Source organism: Mustelus asterias, chromosome 7 (genome assembly GCF_964213995.1).
Source record: "Mustelus asterias chromosome 7, sMusAst1.hap1.1, whole genome shotgun sequence".
NCBI classification, from domain to species: domain Eukaryota; kingdom Metazoa; phylum Chordata; class Chondrichthyes; order Carcharhiniformes; family Triakidae; genus Mustelus; species Mustelus asterias.
This window is the reverse complement of record NC_135807.1, coordinates 33,403,707-33,423,218: the sequence shown is the minus strand read 5'-3', so window position 1 is coordinate 33,423,218 and position 19,512 is coordinate 33,403,707. Positions and strand designations below refer to the sequence as shown.

General features: G+C 43.4%; 1 protein-coding gene across 1 annotated transcript in view; it reads left to right on the top strand.

Annotated features, from left to right (window-relative positions):
- Nucleotides 1-19,512, top strand: part of LOC144495618 (rhophilin-1-like) — a 91,438-nt gene that overhangs the window by 63,718 nt on the left and 8,208 nt on the right. Inside the window, exons 10-14 of the mRNA XM_078215841.1 lie at nucleotides 6-125; nucleotides 4,478-4,672; nucleotides 6,893-6,969; nucleotides 13,569-13,715; nucleotides 18,680-18,838. Of these exons, the coding sequence (XP_078071967.1) occupies nucleotides 6-125; nucleotides 4,478-4,672; nucleotides 6,893-6,969; nucleotides 13,569-13,715; nucleotides 18,680-18,838 (698 nt within the window). The remainder of the gene's footprint in view (nucleotides 1-5; nucleotides 126-4,477; nucleotides 4,673-6,892; nucleotides 6,970-13,568; nucleotides 13,716-18,679; nucleotides 18,839-19,512) is intronic.

The window sequence follows — 19,512 nt, the reverse complement described above, 5'->3', positions numbered from 1 at the left end:
TTTAGTGGGTCCTGACGACGAAGAAAGTGAACATGTAAAGGCCCTTCAGCAACTACATGTGACAATGCCGGAGGGTCCTTCTTTAATCACAGTACTGAAAGATAAAGAAGAGCGACGTAAATTAGGTATGCAGTGATTTTTGCAAAACAAATATTATCTTAATTTTAAATTAATGTAATAAATCTATGAGCTTTGGAAAGCTGAGTCTATTCAAAATGAGACACAATTGTCCAGCTCGCTGCTGAAGCCATAAGTAGTAATAATTCCATATATTTACAATCTGTCATATCAAAATAACTTAGCAGTTTACACAGAATGAATTACTTTTTGATGTGCAATGACTGACTTGACATTCTGTACTATAGCAGCAACCCACATGTAGCAGTGAGATTAATGCCCTCTTTGTTTGGTGGTATGGCTGGGACAATAGGACAGGTTTTCAGATATTGCAGAGAGGCCTTTAGAATTCTTGTGAATCACTGAAACTGAGAAATGGGATTTCGGTTTAATATCTCATCTGCATGAGTGTTTCACCAGTTGTACTATGGAGTACTCCTGCTCAGATTACAACTTTTACACCACATTAATGTGGAAAAACATTGCTTTCGGGGCTTAGAAATAAATGGAATTTGAGCAAAAAGAAATACATATTAGGGATGATCAAAGCCTGGTCAAAGTTATGTATATACATAAATTGATGGAAAACATTATTGAGCTTGGTTAAATGCCCTCTCTAATCAAATATCTCACTGACTTGCTCTCAAGCCTGAGAATAGCTCAAGTATTTCAAGCACCTTTGGAGCACAGCTGCATTTCAGACACAGTAAGAAGTTTAACAACACCAGGTTAAAGTCCAACAGGTTTATTTGGTAGCAAAAGCCACACAAGCTTTCGGAGCTCCGAAAGCTTGTGTGGCTTTTGCTACCAAATAAACCTGTTGGACTTTAACCTGGTGTTGTTAAACTTCTTACTGTGTTTACCCCAGTCCAACGCCGGCATCTCCACATCAGACACAGAGCAGAGTGAATTTATATAATTCCTTAACTTGCAAATCTAAAATAAAGGCCCTTGTTCTTCTTGGTATCAGAATAGTTCGTGCAGAGGAGGTAGAATGCTATCAAAATAAATTGTTGGATAATGTGCTAAGTTTCCATTTCACAATCGTAAATGCGACCTGGTGTTTTCAGTACTTGCAGTATTCAGTGCCATCTAGTGTGTCAAAACAGAATTACAGTGCTATCAACAAAAATCAAAGAAGTTGACAAAAAGGATGGAATCTTGTTGGAGTGGCGGGTGTCCCAGTGGCGAGACCAATTGTAAGCAGGACTTGGAGACAGAATGACATCAGCTGAGGGGCTTGGCCAGTTGTACAGCAGGGGTGGGCATTAAGGTGCTAACCCACCCATTATGTTATGGTGGTTGAAGGTCTGGATGCCATATTTAAGTGCAATTTGGACAGGCATCCACTCCTGCAAGTCAACAGCATCATTCTTGTCTGACAGGAGGATTTTTAACTTGAACTGCTGCCAAGCTTGGATCCCTGGAGCTATGTCATCTCTCTGCACCTTCCATCAGTCACCTTTGACCTTCCCTTCATCATCCTTAACCCACTGCCCCACACCAAAAGTCTAGTCCTGTCTTTTCTGACCATCAAGCTACCTACCATCACCCTTGATCAACTGTCTGTCAACCTAGGGCTGCCTCTGCCACCCTTGACCTTACCCTCTATCAGTCTTGAGCTCCCTTTGGCAGAAATTGACATTTGCTCTGTCCCCCGTGACCCTTTTTAAAGTCACCACAACCTGACCTACCCACCTCTCTCCCTTCCTCCTTTGGTCAGCCATGCCTTAATTTCCCTGAGCAATCACCATACAAGCTCAATGCAATAGCTCAACTTTCTCTCGTCAAGTCCAACGAAATCCGTTGCACAAGGAAAGGAACTCATCCTTATTCCAAATCCACCAAGAAGAACACCTTGCCCGCTGCATGCCACCTTTAACCAGTCTTGAATCTGAAGGCATATACTTCTCGTTTGCTGCCAACTTCATTGCAAAGGTACAATTTAATCTGGTGACCAAGTTGATGACTATGTATGACATACTAATACTTTAAAAATAGGTTCCTGCTGCTTGCTGTTGGGAACCATGATCCATTTTAATCCACTGTGTTATAATTCAGGTCAAATACCTGGATCATAAGTTTTGCAGTTTGAATTTGGCGAGGGTAAGCATGAGATGTTTCACTTCAAGTATGATTCAAATGACCCACTAGGGAGCTTTTATCAAATAAAGTTTATTTAAGGATACATATAGCATATTAACACATAGCAATAACTTTTACCAATTACAAACAAGAAAAAAAAACAGCCATGATATTGTGTAAACCAGAAGAACTCTGAAATGTTCCAACAAAACAAACATCCCTATAAACATACACCTGCCAGAGGTTCAACACAGAAAATACGAATGTTCATGTGATGTTGGAACTTCGTCCTTTGGTTGGAAAATTGAAACTCTGACTTCCCAGTCTTGTAACTTCCAGCAGCCCTTGAGGTAGAGATAATGTCACTACTGGCCTCTAGCTTTCAGTCAGCGAACCACTGCAAGATACACAATTCTCACTCCAGGAAGGCAAGAGGATCTGCTTCCAGCTAGCCAGCGGAATTTACAATACCAGGGAGAGAGAGAGAGAAACACTGCTTTTCAGTCTGATGTCCAAACACCTTCTAAACTAAGCCAGCAATCCAAAACTGAAAATGAAAGAACTCCTGTCACCTGACCTGTCAATCATTCCTCCCCCTAATAACGCAAAAGGTCGTAAAATCCTGGACACTGCGTGAAGCCCAGAGTAAAATAAACAAAATCCCATTTAAACCATTGAAGCAACAATAAAAGGACTTCTAAGCAGACAGCTCAGCAACAATGAAATAAAAACCTGCTTACAAACTGCAGAGAACATGATTTTTAAAAAAATACATTTCTTAAAGGTACACTAGCGTCACAACTGCCAACTTGGGTAACTTCCTTCTGCAGTTGGGAAGCTGAAATTTTGCCTCCACGCACATTCCATTGTCCACCTTGCTTCCCACTCCCAGAAAATTCACTAGATTCACCCAATAAGACTGCAGGTTAGACCTTCTGATGAAATATTTAGAACTGAAATGTTAATTCAACCTTTTCATTCTACAGATGCTGACTAACTCGCTTATGTATTTCAGCTATTTTCTAATTTTGTTCTGAATTTCCTTCTTGTATTGCTTGTCCAACTGACTGAGTGAGTGATGTATTGTTGCTAAGGCCTGACTATGCTAAATAGAGAAAGCAAAACATTTTTGAAGATTCTTACTATTTCACATATTTGCATTTAAAGTTTATTTATTTATTAGTCACAAGTAAGGCTTGCATTAACACTGCAATGAAGTTACTGTGAAATTCCCCTAGTCGCCACAGTCTGGCGCCTGTTCGGGTACACGGAGGGAGAATTTAGCATGGCCAATGCACCTAACCAGCCTGTCTTTCAGAATGTGGGAGGAAACCGGAGCACCCGGAGGAAACCCACGCAGATACGGGGAGAGTATGCAAACTCAACACAGACAGTGACCCAAGCCGGGAATTGAACCCAGGTCCCTGGTGCTGTGAAGCAGCTTCTGTGTATGTTTTCATTAACTGGTAAATAATGAGGTTTTCGTCAGGAAAAAGATACTTTGTTTGACCTGCCACCATTTGAACTGATTGAATGTGTGCTTTATCAACAGTATGTTATCTTCCATTCCCTTGCAATACAACGCTCGTCTGGAGCCTGTTGGCAGAAAAGCCTTAAAAATGACTCCGGGTTAATTGTGTCCCTGATTGCACTATTCCCCCCCTCCTCCCCTCATTCTCTCCCCATAGTGGTATGGGGGAAATGGGGAGCTCAGCATGATTGGGGACTGTGGCATGAACCTATTTCCTGGATCATATTGTATTTTTAAAAATTTCCACATCTGTCCTACTTCTCGTCTCACTGAATAAGTGAATACATTTGTACCAGATTAATGATACTGTAGTGGCTTTCAGAAACCAGATCAAGTCTTCGCAAAGCTAATTTCAGCATTTCCAATCCCTAAAGTTTGAAACTGAACATTCTATCAGTCGATAAAAGTAAAATACTGTGGATGCTGAAATCTGAAACAGAAAATGCTGGAAAATCTCAGCAGGTCTGACAGCATCTGTGCTCTAACGAAGGTTCATCCAGACTCGAAACGTTGGCTCTATTCTCTCTCCACAGATGCTGTCAGACCTGCTGAGATTTTCCAGCATTTTCTGTTTTTGATTCTATCAGTCGGGCTCAGGCAATGAATCCATTGAAGTGAAAGGACCATTATGAACCTGATGCATCACTAACCTTTTATAGAATTGCAATTTGGTTTAAGTAATCACTGCAATAAATATTCTTCTCACTATCTCTCTAATCTTCCCCTCCACTTTAATTTTCATAGGAAAGGCTCATTTGAAGAAAGCAATAATTAAGCATGAAGAAGCAATGAGGATTCACAGTCTATGCCGGATTCTGAGGAAGATGGATATCCTGCAGGAGGTTTTAGCTGTTGTCCACAAACGATCACTGAAGAAGTACTCTGAAATTGATCATGAGGATGACTTTTTTGATACAGTCGAAGCTCCAGAAATTCATCGTAAGTTAATATTTTTATATTGATGATGTGCTGCAATATTAGACAATTCAGCCATGCACAGCAAATAAAGGGAATGATCTCCGAATCCAACAGCTCTAGAGCCTAGCTCCATAGGTTCCAGAAGAGGTTAGGCTTCTGTCAAATGGCCCTTCTAAGTATTGGGGTTCCATAGTGTTATTTATGATACAAAATTAGAATTCACATTTCATTATGGTGAGCTGAAATGGAATTCAGTTAATGTGGAAATTTATAGGTTTATAACAGAAAAATGATCACTTAAGCAGACAAATTCATAAAATCATAGAATAGTACAGCCCAGAACAGGCCCTTTGGCCCACGATGTTGTGCCGAGCTTTATCTGAAACCAAGATCAAGCTATCCCACTCCCTATCATCCTGGTGTGCTCCATGTGCCTAACCAATAACCACTTAAATGTTCCTAAAGTGTCTGACTCCACTATCACTGCAGGCAGTCCATTCCACACCCCAACCACTCTGAGTAAAGAACCTACCTCGGACATCCTTCCTATATCTCCCACCATGAACCCTACAGTTATGCCCCCTTGTAATAGCTCCATCCATCCGAGGAAATAGTCTTTGAACGTTCACTCTATCTACCCCCTTCATCATTTTATAAACCTCTATTAAGTCTCCCCTCAACCTCCTCCGCTCCAGAGAGAACAGCCCTAGCTCCCTCAACCTTTCCTCATAAGACCTACCCTCCAAACCAGGCAGCATCCTGGTAAATCTCCTTTGCACTCTTTCCAGTGCTTCCACATTCTTCTTATAGTGAGGTGACCAGAACTGCACAAAATCCAATCTCATTGAGGGTTATTGCCCTCTGGGGAAGGGAAGCTGCCACACCAATCTGACCGTCACTTGACTTCGATTCCATACAACATGGTTGACTGTTAATAGTATGATGTGGCCAAGCAAGCGCCTCAGTGCAGCTGAAGAACAATGAATGAGACTGTGCCTATATACCCATCCTGATAATAAATAAAACAAAATGAACAGAAATAATAGTGTTGCTTTCAATGTTTTCCACTTGGGTACCACTCTGTCAGTGCCACGTAGCAATGTAAAATAGTCGTTCTTCTAATGCAAAAGCAATTTCATGCATCAATGTGTCTTTTAACTCATTAGTGTTAGGACAAGTATCAAATACTGTATAAAGTTACTCTGGCCGAAGTATGCATTTCCGCTCCAGAGAAGCATCTCTTACTGCATCAGTGTGATTTCCACCCTGCTGAGAAGCTCAACACCATCCACAACAAAGCAGCCCACTTGATTGCTACCCATTCCACAAATATTCAATCCTTCCACCATCGATGGAATGGCAGCAGTGTGTACCATCAACAAGGTGCACTGCAGGAACTTACCAGGGTTCCCTAGGCATCACCTTCCAAACACCCAACCACTACCATCTAGAAGGATAAGGGCAGCAGATACCCGGGAACACTATCACTTGGAGGATCACCTCCCAGCCACTCATCATCCTGACTTGGAAATATATCGCCATTCTTTCACTGCTGGGTCAAAATCTTGTAATTCCCTCCCCAAAAGCACTGTGGGTGTACCTCTACCTCAGAGACTGCAGCGGTTCAAGAAGGCAGCTCGCCACCACCACCTCGAGGGCAATTAGGGATGGGCAATAAATGGCCTTCCCAGTGATGCCCGCAGATTGTAAATTTAAAAAAAAATTATCTTGCAGTTTTGTTCTATCGTCAATTAGTTGTTTTGCACCAGGCCCATGGTACTGCATGGGAATAGGACTAGGCCATTCGGCCCCTTGGATGGTTTCGCTATTCAATTAGGTCTTGACTGATTGCACCCAAGTCCAGTTATCTGTTTTTAATCTATATCCTTTGATATCCTTGACTAATAAAAATCTGGCAGTCTCAATGCTGAAAATTTCAATTCACCCATCATTCACAGCCTTTTGTGGAAAGAATTCTAGATTTAACTTGACCAAAATGATTTTGTGTAGATTATTTTCAACCAATCAGCAGGGGCGGTTTCCCATCATTTTGCTGGATTGAAGCTGGTTCTCAAAGGCAGAAGAACAGCAGCATGCTGTCCCCTGATGATCATCCAGTTAGTCATTTTCTTAGAGACTGGAGAGGGAAGAAAAAACTGAAGAAGGAAAAAGTGATTTCAGTCTACTGCGTATTCTATAAGCAAATTAAATTTATCAATTAGCATTAATCTTCCTTTGCAGCAAAAACACAGCAGAAACCAGAAATTAAAACTCCAAACTTCTCCAAGGTGAAAGTCACAGATATTTTTCACAGATTGGTAAGTATAATGTTCATCTGTCACAAATAGAATGCTGTTTTTATTTTTGATGCATCATTTCCCACTTAATATGGTCAGTTAAAACCTATGATAATTACATTGTTAGATCCTTCACAGTGGAATAGAGAGAGGTTATTGATCATTAAGCCCTTACCTTTTTCATGCTACCTACCTAATATCTACCTCTCTTCATAACTGTGAATTCATTCTCATTCCAAAGACAGATCTAGTTGATTCTTAAACACCTTTACACAGTCTACTTCAATTATGTTTTCCAGTAACTCCACAACAAAAGTTGACATCCAGCTGCCTCAATTATTAGGGTGTTCCTTTGGTCTGGCACTTGCGTTAAACTACACCCAGTTGAAAAGACCCTCCCTATTCTCACTGACTGACTAACTGCATGGACAAAGTCAGTTTGGGAAAAATGATGCATATCAACTTTCAAAGTAACCTCCGTGATCTTCTACCTGTCATTCCCCATCACCACAGACCCACCCAATATCACTATTCCTCTCCACTTGATGCCAGTCCTCCAGCCACTGGGCATGTGCCAGTTGCAAAGATTAAATTTCATCCTATGATTCTAAATTTTGGCATGGCAAAGTCTAATGTGAGACATCGGGCGCGAAAACATGGTAAAGTCGGGTGTGAGGTCATTAACACGATCCGCGTCTGTGTCCGCGCAGATTGCCACTTTACCGAAACCCAGGAATGGCGGCGATCTGCTTCGCGCCCAAAACGGGCGCAGCGGCGATTTAAATGCATTTGCATGCATTTAAATTGAATTAATGAACTGCCCGCCTAACTTTATCAGCATTTCCCCCTTTACCACCACGTTTGCCAATCCGGAACTGCGCCGTAATCGACCTGCTAAATATAAGTCAGAATCAGGCGCTCCAGCTGCTGAACAGTGCGTTCAGAGCTTCCAACGGCTCCCTGACTCAGATCAGTGATGGGAGGGAGGAGGGAGGCGGGTCAGATCATTCTCTGGGGGTGGGGGGGGGAGTGAGGCCAGATTGTTGTCTGGTTTGGGTTGGGGGGGGGGGGTGGAGGAGGAGGAGGCGGGTCAGATGTATCTCTGGAGGGGGCAGGGGGGAGGGCCAGTCGTTGTCTGGTGGGGGGAGGGCTGATTGTTGTCTGGTGGTAGTGGGGGGGGAGGGCTGATCGTTGTCTGGCGGGGCGGGAGGAGGAGGCGGGTCAGATGTTCCTCTTGGGAGTGGGGGGGGGCGGAAGAGAGGATGAGTGAGGCCAGATCATTGTTTGGGGGTGGGGGGGTTGGTAAGTGAGGCCAGATCGTTGTCTGGGCGATGGGGGGGTGGTGAGTTAGGCCAGATCGTTGTCTTTGGGGGGGGGGGGCGGGTGAGGTGTATCTCTGGTTGGGGGGGTGGAGGCGGGCGAGATGTATCTCTGGTTGGGGGGGGTCAGGGAGGTTCGCTGCCACTCTGCGGGTGATCGGTGGCGGGGGGGGGAGGGCAGGGGTGGCGATCGGTCTTGGTAGCGGGGGGGTGGTGGTTGATAAGGGGGTCAGCGATGTGTGTGGGTAGTAGGGGGTGTGGATAAGGGAGATAGTGATGTGTGTGAGGGCCATCTCTCCCGCTTGTCGCTCCTGGGCCACTTTCTCTGCTTTCTGCGGCTCGGGAGCGATCTGACACGGGCGCGCTTTTTCAAATTTTTTCTAACTGCGCATGCGCAGTTCAGAGCTCCGATCATTTCGGGCACGCTAAGCCCCACCCACAGCGTAAATGGGACCCGCGATTTTTCATTTCCGGCTGAGTGCGTATGGGGGCGCCTGAAAGCTGATTTCTAAGTCGGATTTGCATTACGCCCAGATTCAGCACTTAGAATAAAAATGGTAAAATCAGGCCCATTGTCCCATTGTACTGCTTTTGTGTTTGCTTTTAATTTTGTTTTCTTTTGAAAAATTACTTTTTTTGATTTGTATTACACGTGTTTCAGTCTCATGTCTAAAATATTCCTATAGCACAGACACAATATGAATTCTGGACTATCTACCCATCTCCATTATGGAGCAGTGAATCCCCTTCATTATTTCTTCACGGTATCCCTGACGACAGCACCTGCAAAAGATGCATTCAGCTGCAGCTGCTAGCAAAGCGTGTTAGGGAACTGGAGAAGGAGCTTGATGACCTCCACCTAATTCGGGAGAATGAGAAGTATATAGACAGTAGCTTTAGGGAGATAGTTACACCTAAGCAGCAGAGCACAGGAAATTGGGTTACTGTAAGGAGAGGAAATGGCAGTGTGAAAGGACAGGCAGAGCAGGGTTCCCCTGTGGCCATACCCCTCCACAACAGGTATACGGAATTGGATACTGTTGTGGGAGATGCTTTACCTGGGACAAGCTGCGACAGCCGGAACTCTGATACTGAGTCTAGTTCTACAGCGCAAAAGGGTGGGATGAAGAAGAGGAGAGCAGTAGTGATAGGGGACTCAATGGTCAGAGGTACGGACAGGAGGTTCTGTGGTCAGGACAGAGACTCCCGCATGGTTTGTTGCCTCCCAGGTGCAAAGGTCAGCGATGTCTCTGATCGCGTGCACAGCGTTCTAAAGTGGGAAGGTGATCAGCCAGATGTCATGGTACACATCGGTACCAATGACGTGGGAAGGAAGAGTGAGGAGGTCCTAAAGAGTGAGTACAAAGAGCTTGGAAGAAAGTTAAAAAGCAGAACCCCGAGGGTAGTAATCTCAGGATTGCTACCTGAGCCACAGGCCAGTGAGGGCAGGAGTAGGATGCTTGGGCGGATGAACACGTGGCTGAGGAACTGGTGCAGGGGGCAGGGTTTCCAATTCTTGGATCATTGGGACCTTTTCTGGGGCAGGTGGGACCTGTACAAGTGAGACGGGTTACACCTAAACTACAAGGGGACCAATATACTTGCAGGGAGATTTGCTAGTGTTATTGGGGAGCGTTTAAACTAGATTTGCAGGGGGATGGGAACCAGAGTGCCAGAGCAGATAGTGGAGCAGGGGTAAAAAGACAGGTTAGTTCAAGCAAAATCACAAATGGAAGGGTAGAGTGTGGTGGAAATAATCTTTTGAGGTGTGTCTATTTCAATGCCAGGAGTATTGTGGGGAAGGCAGATGAGCTGAAGGCGTGGATAGACGCATGGAAATATGACATTATTGCCATTAGTGAAACTTGGCTACAGGAGGGGCAGGACTGGCAGCTCAATGTTCCAGGGTTCCAATGTTTCAGGCGGGATAGAGGCAGAGGGATAAAAGGTGGGGGGTGGCATTGTTGGTCAGGGAAAATGTTACAGCGGTACTCAGGCAGGATAGATTAGGGAGCTTGTCTACAGAGGCCCTATGGGTGGAGCTGAGAAACAAGAAAGGTATGACCACATTAATGGGGTTGTATTATAGACCACCCAATAGTCAGCGAGAATTGGAGGAGCAAATCAGCAGAGAGATCGCTGACAACTGCAAGAAACACAAAGTTGTGATAGTAGGGGATTTTAATTTTCCACATATAAATTGGGACTCGCATACTGTTAAAGGTTTAGACGGGGTAGAGTTTGTAAAATGTGTTCAGGAGAATTTTCTACATCAGTATATAGAGGTGCCAACTAGAGAGGGTGCGATATTGGATCTCCTATTGGGAAATGAGTTAGGGCAGGTGATGGATGTGAGTGTGAGGGAACACTTTGGATCCAGTGATCATAATGCCATTAGTTTCAACCTGATCGTGGATAAGGATAGATCTGGTCCTCGGGTTGAAGTTCTGAACTGGAAAAAGGCCAAATTTGATGAAATGAGAAGGGATCTGGGAAGTGTAGATTGGCACAGGCTGTTCTCTGGTAAGGATGTAAATGGAAAGTGGGAGGCCTTCAAAGGAGAAATTTTGAGAGTGCAGAGTTTGTATGTTCCTGTCAGGATTAAAGGCAAAGTAAATAGGAATAAGGAACCTTGGTTCTCGAGGGAGATTGTAACACTGATTAAGAGGAAGAGAGAGTTGTATGAAATGTACAGGCAGCAAGGAACACATCAGATGCTCGAGGAGTATAAAAAGTGCAAGAAGCTACTTAAGAGGGAAATCAGGAGGGCTAAAAGAAGACATGAGGTTGCTTTGGCAGACAGAGTGAAGGAAAATCCAAAGAGCTTCTATAGGTATGTTAGGAGCAAAAGGATAGTGAGGGATAAAATTGGTCCTCTTGAAGACCAGAGTGGTACACTGTGTATGGAACCAAAAGAGATGGGGGAGATACTAAATGGTTTTTTTGCATCCGTATTTACTGAGGAAACGGACATGGAGTCTACGGAAATAGGGCAAACTGGTAGGGAGGTCATGGAACCTTTACAGATTAAAGGGGAGGAAGTGCTCGCTGTCTTGAGGCAAATCAGAGTGGATAAATCCCCAGGACCGGACAGGGTATTCCCACGGACCTTGAGGGAAGCTAGTGTTAAACTTGCAGGGGCCCTGGCAGACATATTTAAAATGTCAGTATTCACGGGGGAGGTGCCGGATGATTGGAGGGTGGCTCATGTTGTTCCGTTGTTTAAAAAAGGTTCCAAAAGAAATCCGGGAAATTATAGGCCAGTAAGTTTGACGTCGGTGGTGGGCAAGTTATTGGAAGGTGTGATAAGGGATAGGATCTACAAATATTTGGATAGACAGGGACTTATTAGGGAGAGTCAACATGGCTTTGTGCGTGGTAGGTCATGTTTGACCAATCTATTAGAGTTTTTCGAGGAGGTTACCAGGAAAGTGGATGAAGGGAAGGCGGTGGATGTTGTCTACCTGGATTTCAGCAAGGCCTTTGACAAGGTCCCTTATGGGAGGTTAGTTAGGAAGGTTCAGTCGCTAGGTATACATGGGGAGGTAGTAAATTGGATTAGACACTGGCTCAATGGAAGAAGCCAGAGAGTGGTTGTGGAGAATTGCTTCTCTGAGTGGAGGCCTGTGACTAGTGGTGTGCCGCAGGGATCGGTGTTGGGTCCATTGTTGTTTGTCATCTATATCAATGATCTGGATGATAATGTGGTCAATTGGATCAGCAAGTTTGCTGATGATACAAAGATTGGAGGTGTCGTGGACAGTGAGGAAGGTTTTCAAAGCTTGCAGAGGGATTTGGACCAACTAGAAAAATGGGCTGAAAAATGGTAAATGGAATTTAACGCGGACAAGTGTGAGATATTGCACATTGGAAGGACAAACCAAAGTAGAACGTACAGGGTAAATGGTAGGACTCTGAAGAGTGCAGTTGAACAGAGGGATCTGGGAATACAGGTACAGAATTCCCTAAAAGTGACGTCACAGGTGGATAGGGTCGTCAAGAGTGCCTTTGGTACATTGGCCTTTATAAATCGGAGTATTGAGTATAAAAGTTGGAGTGTTATGGTAAGGTAATATAAGGCATTGGTGAGGCCGAATTTGGAGTATTGTGTACAGTTTTGGTCACCTAGTTACAGGAAGGATGTAAATAAGGTTGAAAGAGTGCAGAGAAGGTTCACAAGGATGTTGCCGGGACTTGAGAAGCTGAGTTACAGAGAGAGATTGAATAGGTTGGGACTTTATTCCCTGGAGCGTAGAAGATTGAGGGGAGATTTGATAGAGGTGTATAAGATTTTGATGGGTATAGATAGAGTGAATGCAAGCAGGCTTTTTCCGCTGAGGCTAGGGGAGAAAAAAACCAGAGGGCATGGGTTAAGGGTGAAAGGAGAAAAGTTTAAAGGGAATATTAGGGGGGCTTCTTCACGCAGAGAGTGGTGGGAGTGTGGAATGAGCTGCCGGATAAAGTGGGAAATGCGGGGTCACTTTTAACATTTAAGAAAAATTTGGACGGGTTCATGGATGAGAGGGGTGTGGAGGGATATGGTCCAAGTGCAGGTCAGTGGGACTAGGCAAAAAATGGTTCGGCACAGACAAGAAGGGCCAAAAGGCCTGCTTCTGAGCTGTAATTTTCTATGTTTCTATGATGTGAATAAAGGAAGGGTACCACTTTGTTATCATTAGTTGTGGTATCATTAGTTGCATTGGTCATTGTAACACTTCATTGAATCATAGAATCCCTACTGTGCAAAAGGAGGCTATTCGACCCATTGAGATTGCACCGACAACAATCACACCCAGGCCCTATTACTGTAACCCCACGTATGTACCCTGCCTATCCCCCTGACACTAAGGGTGGGATTTTCTGGCCTCACTTGACCCGAAACTGGAAAGGTCAAAGGGCCTTTAGAGGTTCGTCCCTCGCCCATTCCGATTCTTGTGGTGGGCAGAATGGTAAAATTCACTCCCGAGGGTCGATTTAGCATGGCCAATCCACCTAACCCGCACATCTTTGTGAGGAAACTGGAGCCCCGGAGAAAGCCCATGCAAATACAGAATGTGCAAACTCCACACAGTCAGTCACCCAAAGCCAGAATTGAACCCGGATCCCTGGCTCTGTGAGGCAGCAGTGCTAGCCACCGTGTCACCCATGCATTGCCACCTATTGAACAGATAGAAGGAAGATGGATGAGAGCAATTTCATCTCATGGCATTATATATAGAAATAGTAATCAGAAACCATCCTAAGTGCACTTTTAAATGATGTCTTCCTTTTTTCTTCTTTTTGCCTACTTCCTTTTTAAAGGGGCCTTTGTCAGTTTTCTCTGCCAAGAATCGGTGGACCCCAGCTAGAGAAATTCATCTCAAGAAAAGTGAAAAAGGCTTTGGATTCACTCTCCGTGGAGATTCACCCGTCCTTATCGCAGGAGTTGTCCCTGAAGGCTCTGCAGATGTAGGCATACTTTTCTCTATTTTACATGCAGTATAATCGTTTTTTATTTCTATATTTATACAATCTTTAAAACAAGAGTTGCTTCAAAAAATAAACCAAGCTAATAGAAATGCGCAGCAGTTATAACCCGTAGGTTAGCCATTCAACTCAACTGTTCCGTATCGCTGCTTATCTTCCATGTGAACAAATAGTACTCGTTATATCTACCTGCCATATTCCAATCTCTTATTTCTTATCCCTTTATCCACACATTTAATCTATGGAATCACAGAATGGTTACAGAACAGAAGGTTGGCCTGTCATCTTGGCACTGGCCCTCTGAAGGAGCAACTCCCCTCATGCCATCCATTGCCTTGTCCCCATAGCTTGCAATTTTTTCCTTTTTCATATAATGATTCAGGTCTGTTCTGAAAGCCTCAATTGACCCTGCCTCCACAGTGCACTCAGGCAGTGCGTTCCAGATTCTTAATTGCTGTGCAAAAAATATTTTCCTCATGTCACAGTTGTTTCTTTTGCCAGTTACCTTAAATCTGTACCTTCTGGTTCTTGATCCTTCCACCACTGAGGATTGTTTCTCCCTATCTATTCTGTGCAGACTCCTCATGATTTTGAATCCCTCTATCAAATTTCTTCTCCAACTTCTCCTTTCCAAGAAGAAAAGTCTTAACTTCCCCAGTCTTTCAATGTAACTGAAGTTCCTTATCCTCGGAAATCATGCACAAGAACGATTTTGCACTCCTTCCAATGCTTCACAACTTTCCTGAAGTACATTGCCCAGAACTGAACATAATACTCCAACTGAGGCTGTACCAGTGTTTTATACAGGTTTAATGTAATTTCCTTGCTTTTGTACTCTGTCACTATTGATAAACATGATGTGGAGATGCTGGCGTTGGACTGGGGTGAACACGGTGTTGTGAGACTTCTTACTATTGATAAAGCCAGGATATCATATGCTTTGACTTGTATCTCGATCTGTCCTGCTACCTCCAATGATTTATGCACGAACTCTGCTCCTGCACTCTCTTTAGAATTGCACCCTTCATTTTATTGTCTCTGCGTTCTTCACATCAAAATAAATTTATTCACACTTCTGGGCATTAAATTTAAATTTCCACTTGTCCACTGCCACTGGTCACCCAATCCATCTCTCTCTGCATGCTCTTAAGCTGTGGGGTGACCACATCTATGTGCTATCACAAAACAGTTAATCTCACAGATGTGCTGCAATGGTGCTCAATCTCCACAATTCAGAATTAGAGCTGCTATTCAGAAGGGAGTCAGTCAAGAACCAGAACACCCGAGTTTTTTTTTTCTCCTCTTTCGTTAAGTGACACACTGGTCAATTGTAACATCCGACTTGGCCAACTCAACACAGCCAGTGGATTGGTCATTCTGGTTTGTTTTTTATTAATTCATGGGATGTGTGGGCATCCCTGACCAGGCCAGCATTTGTTGCCCATCCCTAATTAACCTTGAATTGAGTGGCTTGCTAGGCCATTTCAGAGGGCAGTTAAGAGTCAACCACATTGTTTAAAGTTTTAAAATTTTTAAATTTATTTATGTCACAAGTAGGCTTACATTAACACTGCAATGAAATTACTGTGAAAATTCCCTAGTCGCCACACACTGGCATCTGTTTGGGAATTTAGCATGGCCAATGCACCTAACCAGCACATCTTTCAGGCTGTGGGAGAAAGCCAGAGCACATTGCTATGGGTCTGGAGTCACATGTAGGCCATACCAGGTAAGGAAGGCAAGTTTCCTTCCCTAAAGGCCATTAGTGAGCCAGATGGGTTTTTACAACAATTGACAATGGTTTAATGGTCAGCATTAGACTTTTAATTCCAGATTTTTATTGAATTCAGATTCCACCATCTGTCATGGCAGGATTCGAACCCAAGTCCCCAGAGCATTACCTGGGTCTTTCATGCGATAAGATTATGGCTGATCTGATTGTAGCTTCGATTCCACTTTCCCTCCAACCCCTATACCTCTATCTAAAACCTATCGAACTTGAGTTCCACAGACTCATGATCATCAGAAATAAATTCTCCTCATCTCAGTCTTAAATGGGATACAACCTTATTTTTAAATTGTTCCTAGACTAGTCTTTCCCATCAGGGAAATATCCTTTCAGCATCCACCTTGTCAAGTACTCTCAGGATCCTATATGTTTAAATAAGATCACCTCTCATTTTATTAAACTCTAATGGATACAGGCCCAGCCTGTTCAACCTTCCATTATATGATAAACCTCCCCATACCAGGTATCAGTTGAGTGAACCTCCTCTGAACTTTAGATGTGGTCTCACCAACTGTAGCAAAACATCGCAATAAGTCACAACATTCTATTTGCTTTCTTAATCACTTGCTGTACCTGCGTACTAACTGTAGACAGGGGCTTCCTCTCGAGGCTATGTATAGCTACTAAAGCTAATACAAAGACTCAAAATACGGTGTACTGATGTGAAGACGCGACTTTTATTTAACCAAACGATCGAGTAGGAGAATGATATGAGGAAGCCCTGCACTCAAGGTATAGAATGCGGGCAGCCGGATATCAGTCTGAAGAACAATGCCCCTGTGAAAGCAATTATACATTCCCAAAATCATATTGCCTACCTTTCTGGTGGCCATTACCCAGTAAACATTAATACAAATCAGTCAATAATCATCCTGTCATTAACTCCAGCCAATAACAATACACATCATGACCTAATGGGATTTCATTTGTTATTAATTTACGGATGTTACCTTCTTTCTGTTGCCCAGCAATATGGGACACTGGACAGTGAAATGATTCCCACCGAATTGAACCCATGTGACTCTCGTCCGACCCTGAGAAATTCTTCATGTCTGCTCGCCACCTGCTTATCTCTCGGAATTGTATGACCCTATTCATAAGGCTAGCATTGGTAGCCATTTTGTTCCCGACCATTGCATTGGCATTACTGCTTTCAGTGAATCTATTGTTCCTTCCCTGTCCCTGCATTTTGCCACTGACTGAAGTTTCACAAAATGTAATCAAAAGCAAAATACATCCATCTTGTAAATTCAAAATACATGTTTTAAATGAGAAATATTTGTTAATTATGCAGAGCTGTCTTCTGTGGCAACAGCCCTGGCTGGATTATATTCCCATAGTCCAAGATCATTCATTCTAAAGTTAGTGTCGTGTTAGTGTTCTTAAATTTATGGTTATGTGTTTATTGGCCTAATTTGCCCCCCCTACATCACTAACTTTTATGATTCATGTACCAGGACACCGAGATCCCACTGTAATACAGACTTCTGCAGTCTCTCTCCAATTAATTAATATTCTGCTCTTCTATTTTTCCTGCCAAAATGAACAAGTTCACAATTTCCAACATTAAAATTACTTCATCTACCAAATTTTTGCCCACTCACTTAACCTATCTACATCCCTTTGCAGGCGTTTTGTCCTCTTCACAGCTTACTTTCCTATTTATCTTTGTCGTCAGCACATTTAGCAACCATACACCCCTTCATCAGTATAAATTGTAAATAGTTGAGGCCCCAGCATTGATCCCTGTGGCTGTTGTCACATGTTAATATTCATGCCTACTCTCTCTTGTTAGCTAACCAATCCTCTATCCATGCTAACATTTTACTCCCTACATCGTGAGCTCTTAATTTGCGAAGTAATCTTTGCCAGCACTTTGTCAAATACTTTCTGGAAATCTTGGAACAGCACATCCATAGCTTTCCACAGTGTTTGTTCCTTGCTCTACAGACTCCAATAAATTGGTCAAACATGATTTCCTTTTCACAAAACAATGTTGACTCTGCATAATCTTGGAAATTTTGAAAAATTAAAACTAATACATCTGCTATTTCAACATCCGCTTCCTTTAAGACACTAGGATGAAGTCCATCAAGACTTGGAGCCTTGTCAGCTTTTATTTCTAATAGTTTTCTCATTACCTTTTCCCTGGTTAATTTAATTGCTTTAAATTCCTCATTCCCTTTCATCCCTAACTCACCATTATGTCTGGGATATTTCTGCAGTGAAGGCAGAAGTGTCCTGCTTCCCCGCGGCGCCGGTCCTGCTTCCCCGCGGCGCCGGTCCTGCCGATCGCACTCCAGGATTCCTGACCTGCTTCACACTCCTCCTGATCTATTCTTCTGTTGATATACTCGAAACCCTTGATGACCACTTTGGTAAAGCTTCGCATGAAGTTGGATTGAACACATATGGGATCAGAACATCCTAAGTTCTAAAAGTTGATATCCTGTGCTATAGAACTAGGCCTTTTACTATTGTTTTTACTTTTAAAGGAAGCACTTGAATTTTTAAAAAAGTTCTATTTTGGGCTTTGTTGCATTACTACTGTTGTGTTGTTTTGATAGCAGAAATGATCTGCTGGTTTTATTTTCTCAATTTCTTCGCCTCTTAATTTTACTGAGTCATCGTCTGTTAAAATGGTTGGATAGTAATCTGCTCCCTAATCTAATCTAATTCACTGGAATGAGGGGGAATAAAACTGCTTGCCTCTGGAAAATGACCAGTTTTTACTATAATTTCCCATGATAAAGGTGAAATCCCTTCTAGGAAATCACGGATGATTTTATTCTTTAATAGGATGTGGGCGTCGCTGTCAATGCCAGCATTTGTTGCCCATTCCTAATTTCCCCTTGAACTGATTCAAAGGCAGTAAGAACAAAAACATTACTGTGGATCTGGAGTCACTTGTAGGTCAGACCAGGTAATGATGGTATATTTCCTTCCCTAAAGGACATTCGTGAACCAAATAGGTTTTTACAACAATTGACAGTTGTCTTATTGTCATCATTGGATTTTTAATTAGAGTGTGAACTCTTGAATTGGCACTTCTGATATGACATGTTTTGGATTACTTGGAGCAATATTGCATAGGTTCCAGTGTGTGATTCTTGTGCTGATGAATTGGAACTGATGCATGTTTTATTAACATTCCTAGGAAGCTGGTCTCCGAGAAGGAGACTACCTTGTGTCAGTGAACGAACAGGATTGCAAATGGTCCAAGCATACTGATGTAGTTCAGTTATTGAAAAATATCAGCACAGAGGGCGTCCGTATTGGGGTCATAACTCTAATCACCTCTGAGCAACAGAGCAATGTGAGTATTTGCCATTCAGATATCATTGTTGATTGATTGTACTTGCGCTGGTTGTTGTGGAAGTCAGTATTGTAATTGGGATGTTGCCATGCATAAAAGATAGTGGATAAGTAATTTATAGTTACTTTTTTGGAAATCTGCAGCAAGACTGCAACCTGCACATTGGGAGCTGAAGCCTTAAAGCAAGTGGCAGTGGCCCCACTGGCAAGCTGGAAAACCTGGGGCAATCCTACCTTGGCTGTTTCCCGGAGCCTCAACCCAGTTCTAAGGCCAATGGCCAATTAACTGTCTGGCACCAGGGTCCCTATCCCTTAAAGCTCACGATCCAAGAGTTATTGGCCTGTTGGAGGGCCAGCAGCTCTTGAGTCCCAGCAACATTACGAGGAGAGGTGGCTAATGCTGGGGCTGCTGCAAAGTCAGCAGAGCAATGGAAGCCACCAAGGCTGGAGTCAGCCAGTGATGGAGGTTGCTGATGAGGGCAAGGGATGGGTTTCCACAGAGGTGGCCCTTGCCACCATGGAGTCTTTCCATGGGTCACTGTGTCCAAAAGTGTGAGCACGATTGCAAACACCATGCGTCTCAGTCACAAGGAGCCCCCCCCCCCCCCCCCCCCCCGCAGTTTTTACTGCTGCGGACAAACTTGTACGGAGTCAGGAAGACAATGGGCACTTCCT